Consider the following 15811-nt stretch of genomic DNA (forward strand, 5'->3'; position numbering starts at 1 on the left):
AGAGAGAGATGTAGGCATGGGCTATGAAACAACACAAGGCATGCATTACTAGCGTGCATTGCTTAGGATGGGAGATGAAGATGTGGTTCTGTCAGTGGAGTAGGAAGTAGGAGAGATGCAGAATGTGTGGGCTGGGAGATGGGGTGCTCCTGTGGGCATCATTGCTCGGATGGTAAAAGGTGGGAGGGGAAGGAGATAGGAAGGTGAGATTTCCTTAAGCAAGAGGCAGGAGAGGCATCCATTGAGCTACTGAGCAGGTAGATGACATAATTGTGTTCAAACCAGGAAGTCAGTGTGCACAGAGGCTTGTATGGAAAGGAAGAACTAAACACCCACAAGGTGTCTGGAGCAACTAAACATGAGGAGGCCGCAGAAGGAGGAAGGGAAATGATGTGTAAGAGAGAGAGAGAGTAAACCTGGGGCTTGTTTCCACCTTATTTCCAATAAATGTTCATTGTAAACTTGCTATATACAGCACTCTAGGCATGGAAACAAGGATTCGGAAGACAGTTATGTGCTTCTGCTCTGTACACAGAGGGAGGTGGCACTTGCCTCTGGGATCTCCCTCCCCCAGGGCTGAGTCTCCAGGACCCTCTTCCTGCTTCCAGAGTGGCAGTTCTTCACTAATTGAATGCAGTTACACAACAATCAACTTCTTACAATGTGCCCCATCCATTCAAAAAGCCAATCTTTATTACTCAGTAGTGTCTGTTAGTTATGGCACAGCAACATCATATTTTAATATTTTCAGGTAATATGTAATGGCTTGATAAATGCTCATGATATAATTTTAAAGTAAATAGTGACCTGTAAATCTCAAGTTTTATTTGTTTGAGGGAGAGAGAGAGGGAGGAGGAATGACAGGAGGAGTAACAGGAGGAGGGGGGCTGGGAAAACGTTGGTGACTGCTGTCTGTGGGCCATGAGATACAGGAAGGGTGTTTATTCCTTCATCATCTAACTTTTCTAAACTGCAAACATGTTATATCAAAACGAATAACGAGACTACTTTTGAAAGGTGCTTTCTCTAAGAATGAAGAGCATCACCACCTTTAATCTTAGTAACATTATAGTGAGAATGAATTGGCATCCCAGTGGGTTTTCTTCTTTCCTTCTAGCTTCGGTTTCTTTTGACTATGGTGAATCTTTCACTCCACTCCAGTCCTCTTCCCCAATGCTGGAGGGAACAGCTTCAGCATCTCCACTCACTGAGGAATGAGCTCTCAGCCTCACCCAGGCTAACACTTTCATGGTTGTACCCTCTGTGTGTCTCTCTTGTCTTAAGGTGGATCTTGATGACTTGTCATTCTGATGTCTGTTCTTAAGATTGACACTTGCTATCCAAGGATCATTTCAATTTGACATTATCGTTGTTGAGACAGTATCACGTATGTCCCAGGCTGACCTCAAATTCATAATGTAGCCAAAGATGACCTTGAACTTCTGATCTATCTGCCTCCACCTTCTGAGTGCTGGGATTACAGGGGCATATTGCTTTGACAAGTTTATGCATTGTTGGGGGCGGAGCTCACAACTTACATGCAATAGGCCAGCACTCCACCAACTGAGCTACATCCCCAGCCTCACTTGTTAGTACCGGATGTGCTTTTTCTATCTGGCGGGACACCTTTTCTAAAATACATCTGTTGACAATTCATAGCTCTGACAATTCATAGACATTGACAATGACTGTTAGTTCTGGGAACACATCCTGCTGTTATCAATGAATCACAGAGCATTCCCTGTGTCGTCTCTTTGTAAGGAAGCCCAGGATTTGGAGTACGTCATAGCCACAGTCTACTGTGTCTGTCTGTCATCTCACTGATCTGTAATTGAGAAAAGGAACTCGAGTCATGCCCGAGTTTCCACCCTTCCACTTCCTCCCTGGTGCCTTTCCCTGGCTCTGTCGTCTCCACTTTCCCTACTCTGCTGTAGCTTGCCTAGGAGATCCCTGACCTCTGAGCACCGTGTGGAGGTCAGGTTCTCTCTGCTTTGTTGGGCCGTAAGCAGTCGCAGGGAGCAGATGACATCTGTGCGTGCTCTGCCACTGACCTGTGTCCCAGCCTGGGTGCTGCATCTCATTCATACCTTAGACCGTTGTGTTGGTGCCTTAAGTGTGACTGTTCCTCAATAAATGTAAACATGCATTTTGCATGCAGCTCAGGTTGACCTTGGAGCTTTAGTAATGTGTCATGTTGTGTGGCATGTATTAAGTAATTTTTCTAGCAAACATGCCTCTGTTACAGAAATAGAGGTGACCTGAAGACAAAAGAGAAGCAGTTCTAGATTGTAGGGGTAATCAAACCCTGGAGTAGAATACCAGTAAAGGAGGTAAAGTTTCCATCCCTGGAGAGCCTTAAAAATTTAGACAGGGCAGACATCTGTGAGGGTGGCTGCAGCACTAAATCTGTCTGGAAGCAAATAGACAGACAGAATGACAGATGGCTCTGGGATTTGATTATTTGGCCTGGAGAAGGGAAGGCTGAGGGGAGACATTAAAAGGCTTTCAAATATGGAAAATGGAAACTGCTGCTTTGCGGAAGGAAGCAAGTGGAAGGAGCTTAGCCGAAATCCCCAGGGGCTTAGGTCTCCTCTGTTGTCAAGAGCTTAAAGCCACAGGTTGTGAAAATCCTGTAGAAATGTGCAAAACTAAAAGCCTGCTGATTTTCTGGAGGGTTTCGGGAAGTCCATTCTTTGAGCCTGTTGCAGTTAAATCAAGTTTCACTACTCCGAATAGAGAGAATTGTTTGCCTGCATTATATTGAATGCATAGCATTCTCTGGGGAAATGGAAATTTTAAATGTTTTGTAAAGCAGGGAGCATTGTTGCTGATTGCCGGCTAGGAGGGGGCCTGGAGTCTGGCCAGGAGTCTTTTCCATCTCTGGCCACTAGTGCCACCCAGTCAGTAACAATGTGTGAGCAGCAACATCGTGAGAGCTCTGTTCCCCCAAGACAGCCTTATTGTGGCCGCGAGACCTCTTCTCAGTTAAAATAGAAGACCTGGGGGCCAGGGCATTAAAATCCTCGCTGTGAAGTATATATATATTCAGTTCCTATATATATACATGAACTGAAATCTCTTCCAACATTTCACTGTAATGTCAGCTTTCAGCCACATGATGTCACGATTGGATTTTGATTTTTTTTTCCACCCGTGTTTGGCTCCACAGATGAAGGCATTTTTAAAGCTGGAGCAGAGAGATCTGAAACCAGGGGGGCAGCAGAAGTCCAAGAAGATGAAGACACGCAGGTTGAGGTTCCAGTTGACCAGGTAATCCTCACACCTTGAAACATTTGTGGAAACAGGATCATAGCCATGGTTCCCCTCACACACGCAGGTGCTAAGGGTTCAAATGATCTTTGGAGTATAACACGGTACCCCCAGTTCTTCCCAGAACCCCTCCAGAGAACATTCACCTGTCTGTCTTTAATGTGGAAATGGTGTGTTCTTAATAAGCAGGTAAGACAAGAGGGAGCTCGATGTGAGCCAAAAGCTTGCAGAGAAAGTCTGATTTAAAAAAGGAGCCTTAGCTGGGAATGTTAATCTAGGAAAAAAGTCATTTTCTGTTGAGAAAAAGAAGTGGTTTTAAAATGCCATGATATTCTCTCCTTCAGGGGCTTTGAAATTTCTGTGGTTAGTTTTTTTTTTTTTTTTTTTAATTGCTCATATAAATACAGCTCAAATGTTTTCTCTGTGTGTAGTAATTTCTTTTTGTAGGCCGGGGGAACAATGTACTTATTTGTGTTTCAGGAAGGTGTGCTAACAGACGAAATTAAGTCATGTTAATTCTGGCTAAATGCAAGAAGTAAGCCAGTTACCCACGTGTTCATGTGTGTGCGCACATACGCAAGTGTCTGTCTGCTTACACGGGAGCGTGTGTAGGTTAGAGGCAGGCAGCAAGCATCTTCCTCGTTTTTCTATATCTTGTTTCTGAGATGGGGTTTCTCACTGAATCTGGAGCTCACTGCTTTGGCTGAACTAGCCGGCTAGCCAGTCCTCGGGAGCCGCCTGTCTCTGCCTTCTCAACACTGGTTGAAGATGTGTGCCACGCCTGGCTTTTCATGTGGCTTCTGGGCATGAGCTCAGTTCCTCATGCTCGATAGCGGGTCTTTACTCACTGAGCCATCACCCTAGACCTCATCGCTATTTTTTTGTTTACAGTAATTCTTTATTAAATATGAGTAGCATTATAGGAATTATAGGATATTTTTCTTCCCTTCACTTTCTTAATATTTACACTGAAAGGTTTTAGAGAGTTCATATTAATGAAACAATGTACTTTTGAAGCCCCCCACTGTGTGCACCAGAATGAATTTACACACAAGAATCCACTTGCATTCTAAAGGAGATTATAAATAAGGTAGATGCCTGCTTAACCAAACCATTGACCCTGGTACCATCCAGTGAACAGATTATATATTATTCTGATACTTCCAAGCTTGGCTCCACATTGAAATAGTTTGGAGAACTTTAAAACAAAATACTTGAAAAGACTCTCTATTACACTTTTTATTGCAGTCATCGCAGTTCTCTCTGGAGGGTTGGAGTTTAGTGCCAGATTCTGGAGGAAGGGAGAGATGACTAGGAATTGCCATGTGTCCTGTGACTATTATGTGCTATTTCCTTTTCTGAAAGCAAATTTCACAATAGGGCAGATCCACGAGTGATCTTCCCACCCATGCTCGTCTTACCAGGGCAGCAGTGAGCCTGACGCTTGATTATTCCACCATACTTTCTGTACACAGTCTTCCTGAGGAAAAGCCTGATGTGCTAAAATTCACAGATTTCAAAAATCCAATTTATTTTCTAGGATTTGTTCTCACTAATAATTTTTCATAAACCCCAGTTATACTTAGTTTTTCCCTGGGAGAAAACAGAATTTTAGCTCTACTGTGAAACCATAATTAAATATTATGGTTTCAGACAGAGAAGAGTAATCATGTATATACAAAACTTATTAGTTGTAGAAGCCAAGAGTAATTTATATTCTAAAGTCAAAACACCAAGAGAATACCATAGCATCACCAGTAAAGGAAATGTCTCTCCACTAATCACTTCTTAGGCAACCTGTGCAGTTTCGAGGGGCATCTGTTTGCTCAGGTGTTTTCTGATTCAGAGGGAGGGGCGTTGGGAGGGAGAACAGGTCTCTGATGTCACTGGATCAGCCTTGCATCTACAGTGCTTGATTTCTTATTGGATGTATGAAGATCGCTGAATAAAATGCAGCCGAGCAGGGGCAGGTAAGCAGCAGGTGCTGGGCCAGGACAGCAGCAGTGATGGGGAGGGAGGAAAGCAGGGGTGGAGGCTCCGCCCCGCTCCCTTCCACTCTGTTCCACACAGTGCCAGGAGCCGTCCTGGGCACCAGGTGCTGGGGCTGGTCTTGGAGCCACTTTTGTGTCCTAAGTAGCCATGATCTGACTATTCTGTGAAGCCAGACGAGGGTGTGGAGAGATCCCTTAGCTCCGTAACAGTGAAAACGGTCTTGAAGAAGACATCCCTACGTGGTCTGTATTAAGTGGCAGCTAGTTTATATCAGGGGCATGCTGAGGGCCAGGAACTGCATGGCTCTTATCTTAAATAACTGTGGTGACAGCCTGGCAGACAGGCCTTCCTTACTATCCTCACTTTCCATGTATACACACACATATACATATGTAAACATATATTTATATGTACATATACATACCTACATATGTGTATACATATACGTGTGTGTGTGTGTGTGTGTGTGTGTGTGTGTGTGTGTGTGTGTGTGTGTACTGTTTTCACCCCAGTGATTAAGGTCTTTAGGCTTGGCAGCAAGCACCTTTACCCACTGAGTCAGCTCACTGGCCATGAATGTCTTTTCAAAGATGTTTGTGTAGAGAATGGCCTTGGAGAGCAAAGGTAGTGACTTTTTCTAGGATGATCATCCTCAATAGAGGCAGTTTTGTCTCTAGAGGGGTATTTGGCTATTTGTGGGGACATTTTCTTGTCAAAAATTAGTGAGTTTTATTGGATTCTAGTGAGTAGTGGTCAAAAGTCCCATTAATTATCTGTGATGTACATAAGAACCCATTTAACAAAGATTATGTGGCCCAGAATGCCAACAGTGATAAGAGGCTAGGTCTGTTTATTGTCTTCTTCTCCTTCTCCTCCTCATCCTCCTTCTTTGTCTTCTTCTTCTTCTAATAATAATAATAATAGTAATAATAGTAATAATAACAACAACAACAATAATAATAACAATAATAATAAAAAGGTAATGCCTCCTGTGGTTCAAAGCTCAGGATGGTTTACTGCCCACCATAACAATTTAATGCCATTGACTCACACACTTAAGATTGACTAAGAAGGTGAATTTTATGTATATGTATATACATAATATATTTTCATAATAAAAGTAATGAAAAATGATTTGGGTTCCCCAGGCGTGGAGCTCTTTTTCTAACAGGCAAACCACAGAGAGGTTGTCATGCAGCCCTTTCCCATGTGGACAACACTCTGGCTGTCTCTGTTGCTGTGAGCAGCAACTTGTTTTTGACCCTAGCCCATGAAACTCTGGCAGATTAGCATGTTTGTGGTAAAGGAGGCAGAGCCTCCTGTTCTTCATGTCCTTCTGGTGCCTCTAGCACATGTTCTCATGTGAAGGCATGCTATGGGTTTGTGTATCTATGTTATGGCAAATTCAGCTAAGCATCTGAGATCCGTCCCTAGATCCAGATTTGCCTTGTTAGTCAGAGACTACCTGCTCTCCGTTGCTATGACCATAGCATCTGCTGGAGATAACTTAGGAGAAGAAAGGTTTTCTTTGTGTCGTGGTTTTGGTCCATCATTGTGTGGAATGCAGAACTGAATTCTGGTTGTGTGTGCTGGACCAGGAGTTAGAGAGCAAGGCCAGAACCCGGGCCCACGCTAGAACCTTCAGAAGCTTCCAGCAGCAGCAGGGCTCTACCTTCTAAAGGTTCCATGGCCTTTCAAAAGGTACCACCAGCTGGGGAGCAAGCACTCAAATCACAGTTCTGTGCGGGGCAAGTTTTAGAGTCCAGCCATTGCAATGGTGGGCTCAGCTCAGCTTTGAAACGCACGGGGAGATTTTTTGTATCTGGGAAGGCCAGACCAAATGACTTATTAGTGGAGACTTTAGGTCTAATAAGAATAAAACAGGTTGGGCAGTGGTGGTACTGGCCTTTAATCCCAGCATCCAGGAGGCAGAGGCTGGTGGATCTCCGAGTTCGAGGCCAGTCTAATCTATAGAGTGAGTTCCAGGGCAGCCAAGGCTACACAGAAAAACCCTGCTCTGAAGCTGTGGGTCTCCATTTGACCCATTATGCACATTTTGTGACTATGCAGTCTCTCTTGTCCCTTTCCCCAAGCCCTCCAGTCACTGAGGCTGTCTAGTTTGTTTTCTGCTTCTCAGACTGGCCTGGTTATTTTCCTTATCATTATTAGGGAATTCCCTCTGTTTCTCAGAGGATGGATCCTGGTATTTGGATTACATATCTTCTTTCTTGGCTAAACCATCATTAAAGGAAAGTTTCCCACACAAAATGAAGGTTTAATCAATTTTCCTTTAGTAGTTGCCAGAGAAATGCTCCATAGGAGGCACACTGTATGGGAGAGACTTTTCAGTAGTACTGCGGCTTGAACCTACGGCCTCATGCATACAGAGGTAGAGCAAGTGGTCTACCACTGAGCTACAGCCCCAGTGAGAGGCTTTTCATATATGAAAGTGGCTTTGATTTCTCCACTCAAACCTGACTGTCACTATGGCTAGGTATAAAATTCTAGGGTCACCTGACTTCTCTCAGGACTTTGAAAAGCCAGCTCAATTTTGCTTCCCATTAAGGAGAGCGGTTGAGAAGTTTGGTAGCTTTGCCTTTCCTGAGCTTCTGTGATTAACACTTCCCCATCTCTGAGCTCACTTCTTTTTCCCTAGCATTTAGACAGTTTCTAAGCAGGCTCCTTGGCGTAGGTCTTTTTGCTTGCTGACTCTCCTTGTGCCTTTCTTATTCTAGTTCTGGAAGAAATGCTGAACTAGTTCTTTGATAATCTTTCTGGAACTTCAGTATTTGTACATAGGGCCTGCTATGCTAATGATCTCGTCTGCTTTGCATCTCTATGAATTGTTTCTTAGATTTTTTTTAAAAGTCAATTTATATCATATATGTATCTTACATATGTAACATCAAATATACAGGGTGTAGTCACACTCACAAACACACTCTGTCAGGGATTGAGCTCAGTGCCTTGTGCTTGCTTGGCAGGGACTCTTCCAGTGTCACATACTTTCAGCCATATCTATTGATATTATCACCTGGATTATCATATCTTCAAGTGCTAGATACTTTCATATTTTCTGAACGTTCATTCCGCGATTTGGTCTATGTGTGTATGTATATGTAGTGTGTACCTGGTTGTATGTATGCGCACATGAATACATGTGTGTGTGTGTATAGAAACCGGAGGTTTGACTTTGAGTGTCTTTATCATCCTTAACCCTATTTTTTGAGCAAAGGTGTCTCACTGAACCTGGAGCACATTAGTTTGAATCAGTGAACCTCAGGAATTCTCCTGTCTCTGACTCCCACTGCTCACAGTTCTAGGGTTAATGATGCATGGGAGCCTGGCTATTGAATGGGTGCTAGGAATATGAACTCAGCTCCTCATGCTTGTGTAGTAGTTACTCTACCAACTAAATCATCTCCTCAGCCCGCGAGTGTTCTTTTTTTATGACATGATGTTCTTGTTTCATGGATGTGACATCTTCTCTTCTCCAAATACTGATGCTGTGCTATTGAAAACTCTGCTGTTTCTTATGAGTTTCTCTTTGTCTTTCTGTTTTGTTTTCTGCCTCTGTACTAGGGAGACCTTTGTGAATCATTAAGGACAGTCCATAGGCAGAGCTTATCAGGAAAGATCCAGGACAGGGCAATTGGTTTGCAGGACTCATGGGAGGAGCCCCTCTAGTTTTTGGTAGTTTTAGCATTGCTCTGTTTGTTATGAGAAGATTCTTTGGCTGTTTTCTTTGTGTGAGCCTAGTGCTCAACAGTCAGGACCTGCCTGTGAAAGGGGACTTGGTACTCTTACCAAGAGACTTATTCTCTTTGACTTCAGTACAAGGGTTGCACACACCCATTCTTTGGCTTCCCTTTCTGAAGTTTTGAGTTTATGTTTTTCTGACATCTACTCCTACTGGCCAGACAACTATTGATTTTATTATGCCCCAATTTTTGTTGCTATTACTTCCTTTTCAGTCTTCAGTGTCTTTATGGATTCCTTTAAACATTCCTTTTCCTGATGCTTTGGAGGGACATTTGAAGGATGTCAGGGGGCAAAACAAACCCATCTGTTCAGTTTACAGTGTTCAACCAGAAGTCACTTCCATCCTAAACTGTCTTCATTTAATCTGTACTAGAGATGGAGAACTGGTTGCCTAGGAGACTCCCTAGGAGAGGACTGTTAGTGGCCAAACCAGACCATACTGCACCTGTGTCTGTTTGGCATGGCACAAATTCTTCAACTGATTCTCCCTATTCTCTCACACCTGTCCCAAGTTAAGCATTTATGTTGCTTGTCCAGCCCCTTGGGTAGTTAGTTTCAGCTGTGGCTACTACCACTACTGCTACTACCACATCTGCAGAACCCAGTACCACTTCAAAGACTCTGTCGCCATCCCAGAAGGTACAACCAGAAAAGACGAGTTTTGAAATTTGAACCTGCAGATTTTCCTGGCTTGTCAGTCTATCTCTGACTTTACCTGCTTCTCAGAGATGACCGGCAATCACCTGCCCCTTCTCTCGGAAACCCAGCAAGAGAAAGGTCCTCCAAGTGTCCATTTTTCACGGACAATAACATAACTCCAACTCTGCTTCAATGAAATGCGCTTATTAAGCGAAAGTGTAAAACATTTAGAACCAAAGGAACCCTGGACTCGAGTCTTTTATTTTGTCACAGAAGAAACAAAATCCTCGTTAGAGAAAGTGGTTCTTCCGCAGAGATACCTCTTGCTGATGGTGCTGTTGGCACAGCAGGAGTGCAGAGGCCCTGGCTTCTGGTTTATGGCTGTCTTAGAACCCTTCCTGAAGGGCAGTGGAAAGATTATTGGCCCGACCTGAGCACTGGGCCACTGGGCCTTCAATGCCTTCATAAAGGAGTGCAAAGCAGCAGTTCATTGGCACTTTGTGTTCCGGCCACAGGGACTTGGTGGGTCGCATTCCTCTAGTGCTGTGGGCATCACAGACAGCAGGGAGGGTCAGGGTGAGGCGACCAGCATTCCTAGCTTCCCAATGCGCTCACCAGAAATTGGCCTTTTAGTGGCGTTGTTTGTAGATTTGTGTTTAATTGAGAGAAATGCTGTTAAACATTAACATGGAGCCTGCAGAGATTTCAGTGAAAATAAAATCAACATTTCTTTTTAAAATGAGAAAACTTTGTGCCCCCCAGTGATGACTTAATCCCATGCCATCCAGCTACTTCCAGGAGACCACATTTTCACATGGGTGTTACAGGAGCTTTCAGAGTTCTACAGGGCCTAGATGAAACATCACTGGCCGGTGGCAGCCTCAGCCTCCCTTCCCATCTGTACCTGGGATCATGCCTCTGCATATAATCACTATTTCTGTGGTCTTTGTGCCCTCAGACAATATCATCACCCCCCTTCCCCTGCCCCCATGAAAGTGAGCCTTGGAAAGCCGAGAACAAAAAAGCAGTACTTTGCTATCATGAAAAAATTGAAACTGATTATTTCAAAATACCTCATTCAACTTGGTAGGAGATGATTTTAGTTTCCATGGGAACAGAAATAAAAACAAGCACGATAATTTCTGTATCTTCAGTGCCAATGCCTCTGCCATAAAGTACAGAGATGCCTTCCATTCCAGAGTCAGCACCAAACCTGCACACATCCCTGTGTTACAGATGCGATGGGCAGTACCCATGGGCCCCTAGCAGGTCTCCCCACCTTTATGGACTCAGCTCTCCGGTTTCTAGGTGTGTTGTGTTTTCAGGAGGGGAAGAATGCTGTGCAAGAAAAGTGTTTAGATAGTGTATCTTGACTAGGAAATTCTATGTATTTTAGATAGCTGGAGTCTTAGAACATGAAGATACATCCCTCAGGAATGGTGATGTTAATAAAATAAATGAGGACACTTTTTTCCTAAGTGGGCTGGGCAGCAGCCATGGGCCTGGCTTAACTGTCTGCTGTTTCTAATTTGTGATGCTTTAGTTGCTGTCAAAAGTGTGATGGGGCATTTCATGCCTGAGTCATTTGGACAGCCCCATCTTGTTGCGAAGCCATCTTCCATGTAACTGATTCTTTCGGTGTCTGGTGCCTTGTCTCTATAGGATTTCAACATCTGGTGCCTTGTTTCCATAGGATTTCAACATCCTATGTCCTTTACTCCTGGTACTCAGGAGCCCTGAATCCATCTTGGGAGCAGCACACATACTCTCTAAAAGACTTGAGTGCTCCAAGGATGTAGCCAGTGTTAACAACTCCCAGACCGAGACTAAACAGCAAGATGTGATGTGGACAGACCTGGACAAAATATACTCTAAATGCTGCTGATGGTGTCTTATGAAAGAGGAAGTCTCATTTAGCTTTTCTAATAACAAATATTAAGAGCAACTACTAAAATATATTATATATTGTAAAATACACGTTACTAATACATTGTTTGCTTTTTAAAAGGCAAAAGTTGATTTTCATATGTAGAGCTCTATGTTTAAGGGTCTGTGGTGTGTGTGATTGTACACATGTGTATAATATGTACATGTCTCTAACCTACTAACCTCATGTGCTCTGAGTGAATGGCAAGGAGTCTGGAGGGCTGGAACTACAGAAGTTTAAGTGACTTCTGCACAAGTGGTTATATTGTTATGTACATCAGCTTAATGCGTATTTCAAATAGAGTACAATGAATACATTTTAAACTCCAGTAAAACAGAACTGTGTTTTATGTAGAGTGTAGTATTGTGCAATTACTCATAGGCAAGAGCTAGTCCTGAGATTTCAGGGTGTGTATACCCCTGGGAGAAACGATTTCTGTATGAGAACCTGTTCTCTGAGAATTTGAGTCACAAATTGACTAAAATTTGATGCAAGTATAGGGAGAGGACATGATCATGGGTAATGCTTTCCAAGTCACTGCTTTTGCAAATCTGTGTTTCCTTTCTCATATATGATTTTAAAAACAACCGTAGATGAGTGGTGCGACTAGAATAAAGCTTCTTGACCCAAAATTAGCACCAACAGTCATCACTTGCATTTTCTTCCAGATTTCAACCAGTGGACTGACAGATTTTAAGATAAAAATGTAGCATTCTTTTAAAGAGGCCTCATTACAGCTGAATGCCTTTTTAACATGATATATTTGTGACCACGCTGCCCATCTGGTCTAGAGCCCTGTGATGGGGGCATCCAATGGGATCCATCCGGGATGACGTCGGCACAGGAGCTGTCACCGGGTGCTGAGTGCTGAGGCTTTTGACTCAGAACCTGATGCTCACGTTGTGGTAGTAACTGCTTGAGAGCGGAATTTTATTTTTCTCTCTAAATGCTTCATCCCAGGAAATGGTGGGAAAACTTACTGAATTCTATCTTCTTCAGTATCTGCAAATTAGGATAATAGCAGTATTATTTTCAAATCATTGTTGAAGGTTAATGTGAATGTCATTATGCATAAGAGATGCATAGGCCATGACACCTGGTACCAGGAGAGGGCTCGATAAATTGCATCTCCCTCCTCTCCATCAGTGCTTTCCCAAGGCACTTGTTACCCTTAGCCTTACTAAAGACTGCGAATATCGCTAGTCTGTGGCAGTGGGCTTAGAGACGAACAAGAGAAGACCTCTCCTGAGGGATTGCCCGGGGTTTCCACAGAGAAGGCTGACATTTCCCCCATCATTCTATGCCAGCATTTATTTATTTATTTTTTTATAGGGAGAGGGAGGCTCTGTTTTTGGTTAGTAGTTTGTGTGTACTAATTTTGTGTCACCTACAGTTAGGGGATTAGAGAGCCCCAAAGGAATTGGTACACAGTAAGGGTGCCTAGCAGCAAGTGATTCCACCTGAAGGAGCCAGGAGACTTCATGGTGTAGGTGGTGCTAACTATGGGAAAGATGTGCTCTCCGCGCACAGACACAGGAGCAGCTTGGATACTGGCTGCACGGGCCGTGGGCTAAGGGTATTTTTGTCTGTTTCTTCCTCAGAAAGAATTCTCCTCACACCAAATTTCAGTCTGGGAGAGGCTGCATTCTTTTTCTCTTCCCTGCCACATTATATTATATGTTCAAGGAGCGCTCTCTCTCTCTCTCTCTCTCTCTCTCTCTCTCTCTCTCTCTCTCTCTCTCTCTCTCTCTCTCTGTGTGTGTGTGTGTGTGTGTGTGTGTGTGTGTGTGTGCACTCATGGAAAGGAGTACTTGGGTAGTGGATGAGTGTACAAAGTCTGCTATGACAAAGAATTACAAGCTGTGCCTCCCTGGCCAAGGTGGGGAACTGTGTCACCTGAGGCCCTGTTATTCCGAGAAGTCCTCCTGCCAGCTCATCTCCACGACTTTAGGAAGTGGATAGCAGTGTGGAAACAAATATGTTTTCTGATAGTAACTTTGTTCCCAAAAATGTATGCCCCGATCGTGAAAGCAAGGAATAACCAGTGTTTCTGGGAGGGAGGCTGATGAGTTTTGAAAATTGTGCCTAACCGTTCCCAGTGGACCTTAATCACACGCCAGCTTGCATTTTAGCTGTATAAACTCACATGAAGAAAAACCTCTAAGTGGCTTAATCTCTTTTTTTATTACATTTAAAACTTTATTTTTATGTGTGTGCATGCACAAGTGTGTGCCACCATACATGTGTAGAGATCAGAAAACTACTTTTGGGAGTCAATTTTCTCCTTCTACCGTATGGATTCTGGGGATAGAACTTAAGTCCTCAGGCACCTTTATCAACTGAGCAACCTCACTGGCCCGAATGTCTTAATCTGAACGTCACTTTGTCTCTATATGTGAAAGAAAACATATATAACCCTGTGAACCCTTAGGAAATGGTTTCATTCATACATTAGTGCAAGCCCTGTACTCCTGGTTAACCACCCTCATGTGGGGGGAGGGCATCTTTCTTTAAAGGACCTTACCATCGTTTAGATTTTCTCTCTCTCTCCTCCCCACCTTTCTCTCTCTCTCTCTCTCTCTCTCTCTCTCTCTCTCTCTCTCTCTCTCTCTCTCTCTCGTGTGTGTGTGTGTGTGTGTGTGTGTGTGTGTGTGTGTGTGTAAAGCTGAGTGTTCCTTCTGGGATGGTTTGATTGATGTATACACTAGAAACATCTTTAATAATTTAATGTCTGCTTCAAAGGCGTTTACACCAAAAAAAGCACATTGCTTTTCACTTATTCATTACAGATCTGTCACAGCAGAGGTTTGATGTGTGTGTGTGTGTGTGTGTGTGTGTGTGTGTGTGTGTGTGTGTGTGTGTGTTTCCCTGAATGGCAGAGCCATGGTAATAGTAAGTTTTATTCCAGACTCGGGGTATTTTAAAGGATTATAAGCCTTTTAACTAATGTTACCATCTTATTTAAATTGATCAAATTGCTATTTCAGTATCAAAATCCTGCGTCTTTTTAAGTTGTGCTTGGCAGCTGTGGCTTTATTTGATGACTACTAAGTAGCCATGCTGGGGAAGTCTAATTGAAATGATGAGATGAGAGCATAATGCTGATGGCTAGTGATGGTGATAATGGCAGGGAACCAGAGTGAAATTTGGAACTAGATGCTAAGAGATTAGGGAACACACCAGTCCTCTGTAAAGAGGAAAAATTAAAAGTTTGAGAATTGGTCAGAGAAAGAGGTTAAGACTAAGGGGAGGAAAAATGAGAATATAAAATCTAAAAACAAGGAAACATGTTCTCATTTACAATTAGTTATAAATCCAGATGTCAGGAAAATAGATTTTTCCACTTACTTGTAATCATCTTAATAGACTTTAACAATCACTCAGAAAAGAGAGGACTGTATTTACATCCCTAAACAATTAAGTTATAAGCTTTTTCTTTATTTTTATGAATATATTATCTAGACACTCCCTTCCCCATGTAAGGCGGGGGGGGGGGATTGTTCTGAGGCCCCAAGGCCAGGAAGTTGCCCATAGGGAAGAAATGATAGAGAGCTATCTTTGACCTTAGGGGGGTGGGGCTGTTGATGCAGTGAGGCTTGTAAGATAGTAAGATGTTCCAGCCAAAGCAATCTCACAAGCAGTGCACTCAAATAGCTTCTAAGCCACTGATGTGCAATTACTGCATTGCCTGAGAAAATCTGCAAGATACAGCTCTTTTCAGTTGTGAGCACTGTAGTGTTTCTGTCCAGTACTTCTTACAAAACTCTGCCCAACAGTCCTTACAATGTCCACCCCTGGATCATGCCAGGGGACTCTAGAAAAGGCACAGAAATGTTTGGTTTTTAGGCTGCAAATTCTTTAAACAGTGTAATCAGTGAGGCATGGTGCAGATGTCAGTTTCCTTGGCCACTAAAAGCACACATGAGTGTCTTCCTGGTGGAATTAAAGTGAGGGATACAGCCTTGTAGCTAGAGTTTTCCTGCCTTGCCCACAGTCAGGACAAATCTCTGTCTACCGCCAGTCCCCCTGCCTCTCAGACCCAACCAAGTAAACACAGAGACTTATATTGCTTACAAACTGTATGGCCGTGGCAGGCTTCTTGCTAACTGTTCTTATAGCTTAAATTAATCCATAAATTTATACCTTGCCACATGGCTCGTGGCTTACCGGAATCTTCATATGCTGCTGGTCATGGTGGCAGCTGGCAGTGACTCCCTCTGC

General features: G+C 43.3%; 1 protein-coding gene across 6 annotated transcripts in view; it reads left to right on the forward strand.

Moving 5' to 3' along the window:
- The window catches only part of Dcdc2 (doublecortin domain containing 2), a 207324-nt gene that overhangs the window by 184058 nt on the left and 7455 nt on the right, over positions 1–15811 (forward strand). For all 6 annotated transcript variants that reach the window (XM_042278300.2, XM_015995980.3, XM_076573083.1 and 3 more), the window contains one exon: positions 3170–3270. In XM_042278300.2, coding sequence (XP_042134234.1) covers positions 3170–3270 — 101 coding nt within the window. The remainder of the gene's footprint in view (positions 1–3169; positions 3271–15811) is intronic.

Source organism: Peromyscus maniculatus, chromosome 5 (genome assembly GCF_049852395.1).
Source record: "Peromyscus maniculatus bairdii isolate BWxNUB_F1_BW_parent chromosome 5, HU_Pman_BW_mat_3.1, whole genome shotgun sequence".
Taxonomy (NCBI): Eukaryota; Metazoa; Chordata; class Mammalia; order Rodentia; family Cricetidae; genus Peromyscus; species Peromyscus maniculatus.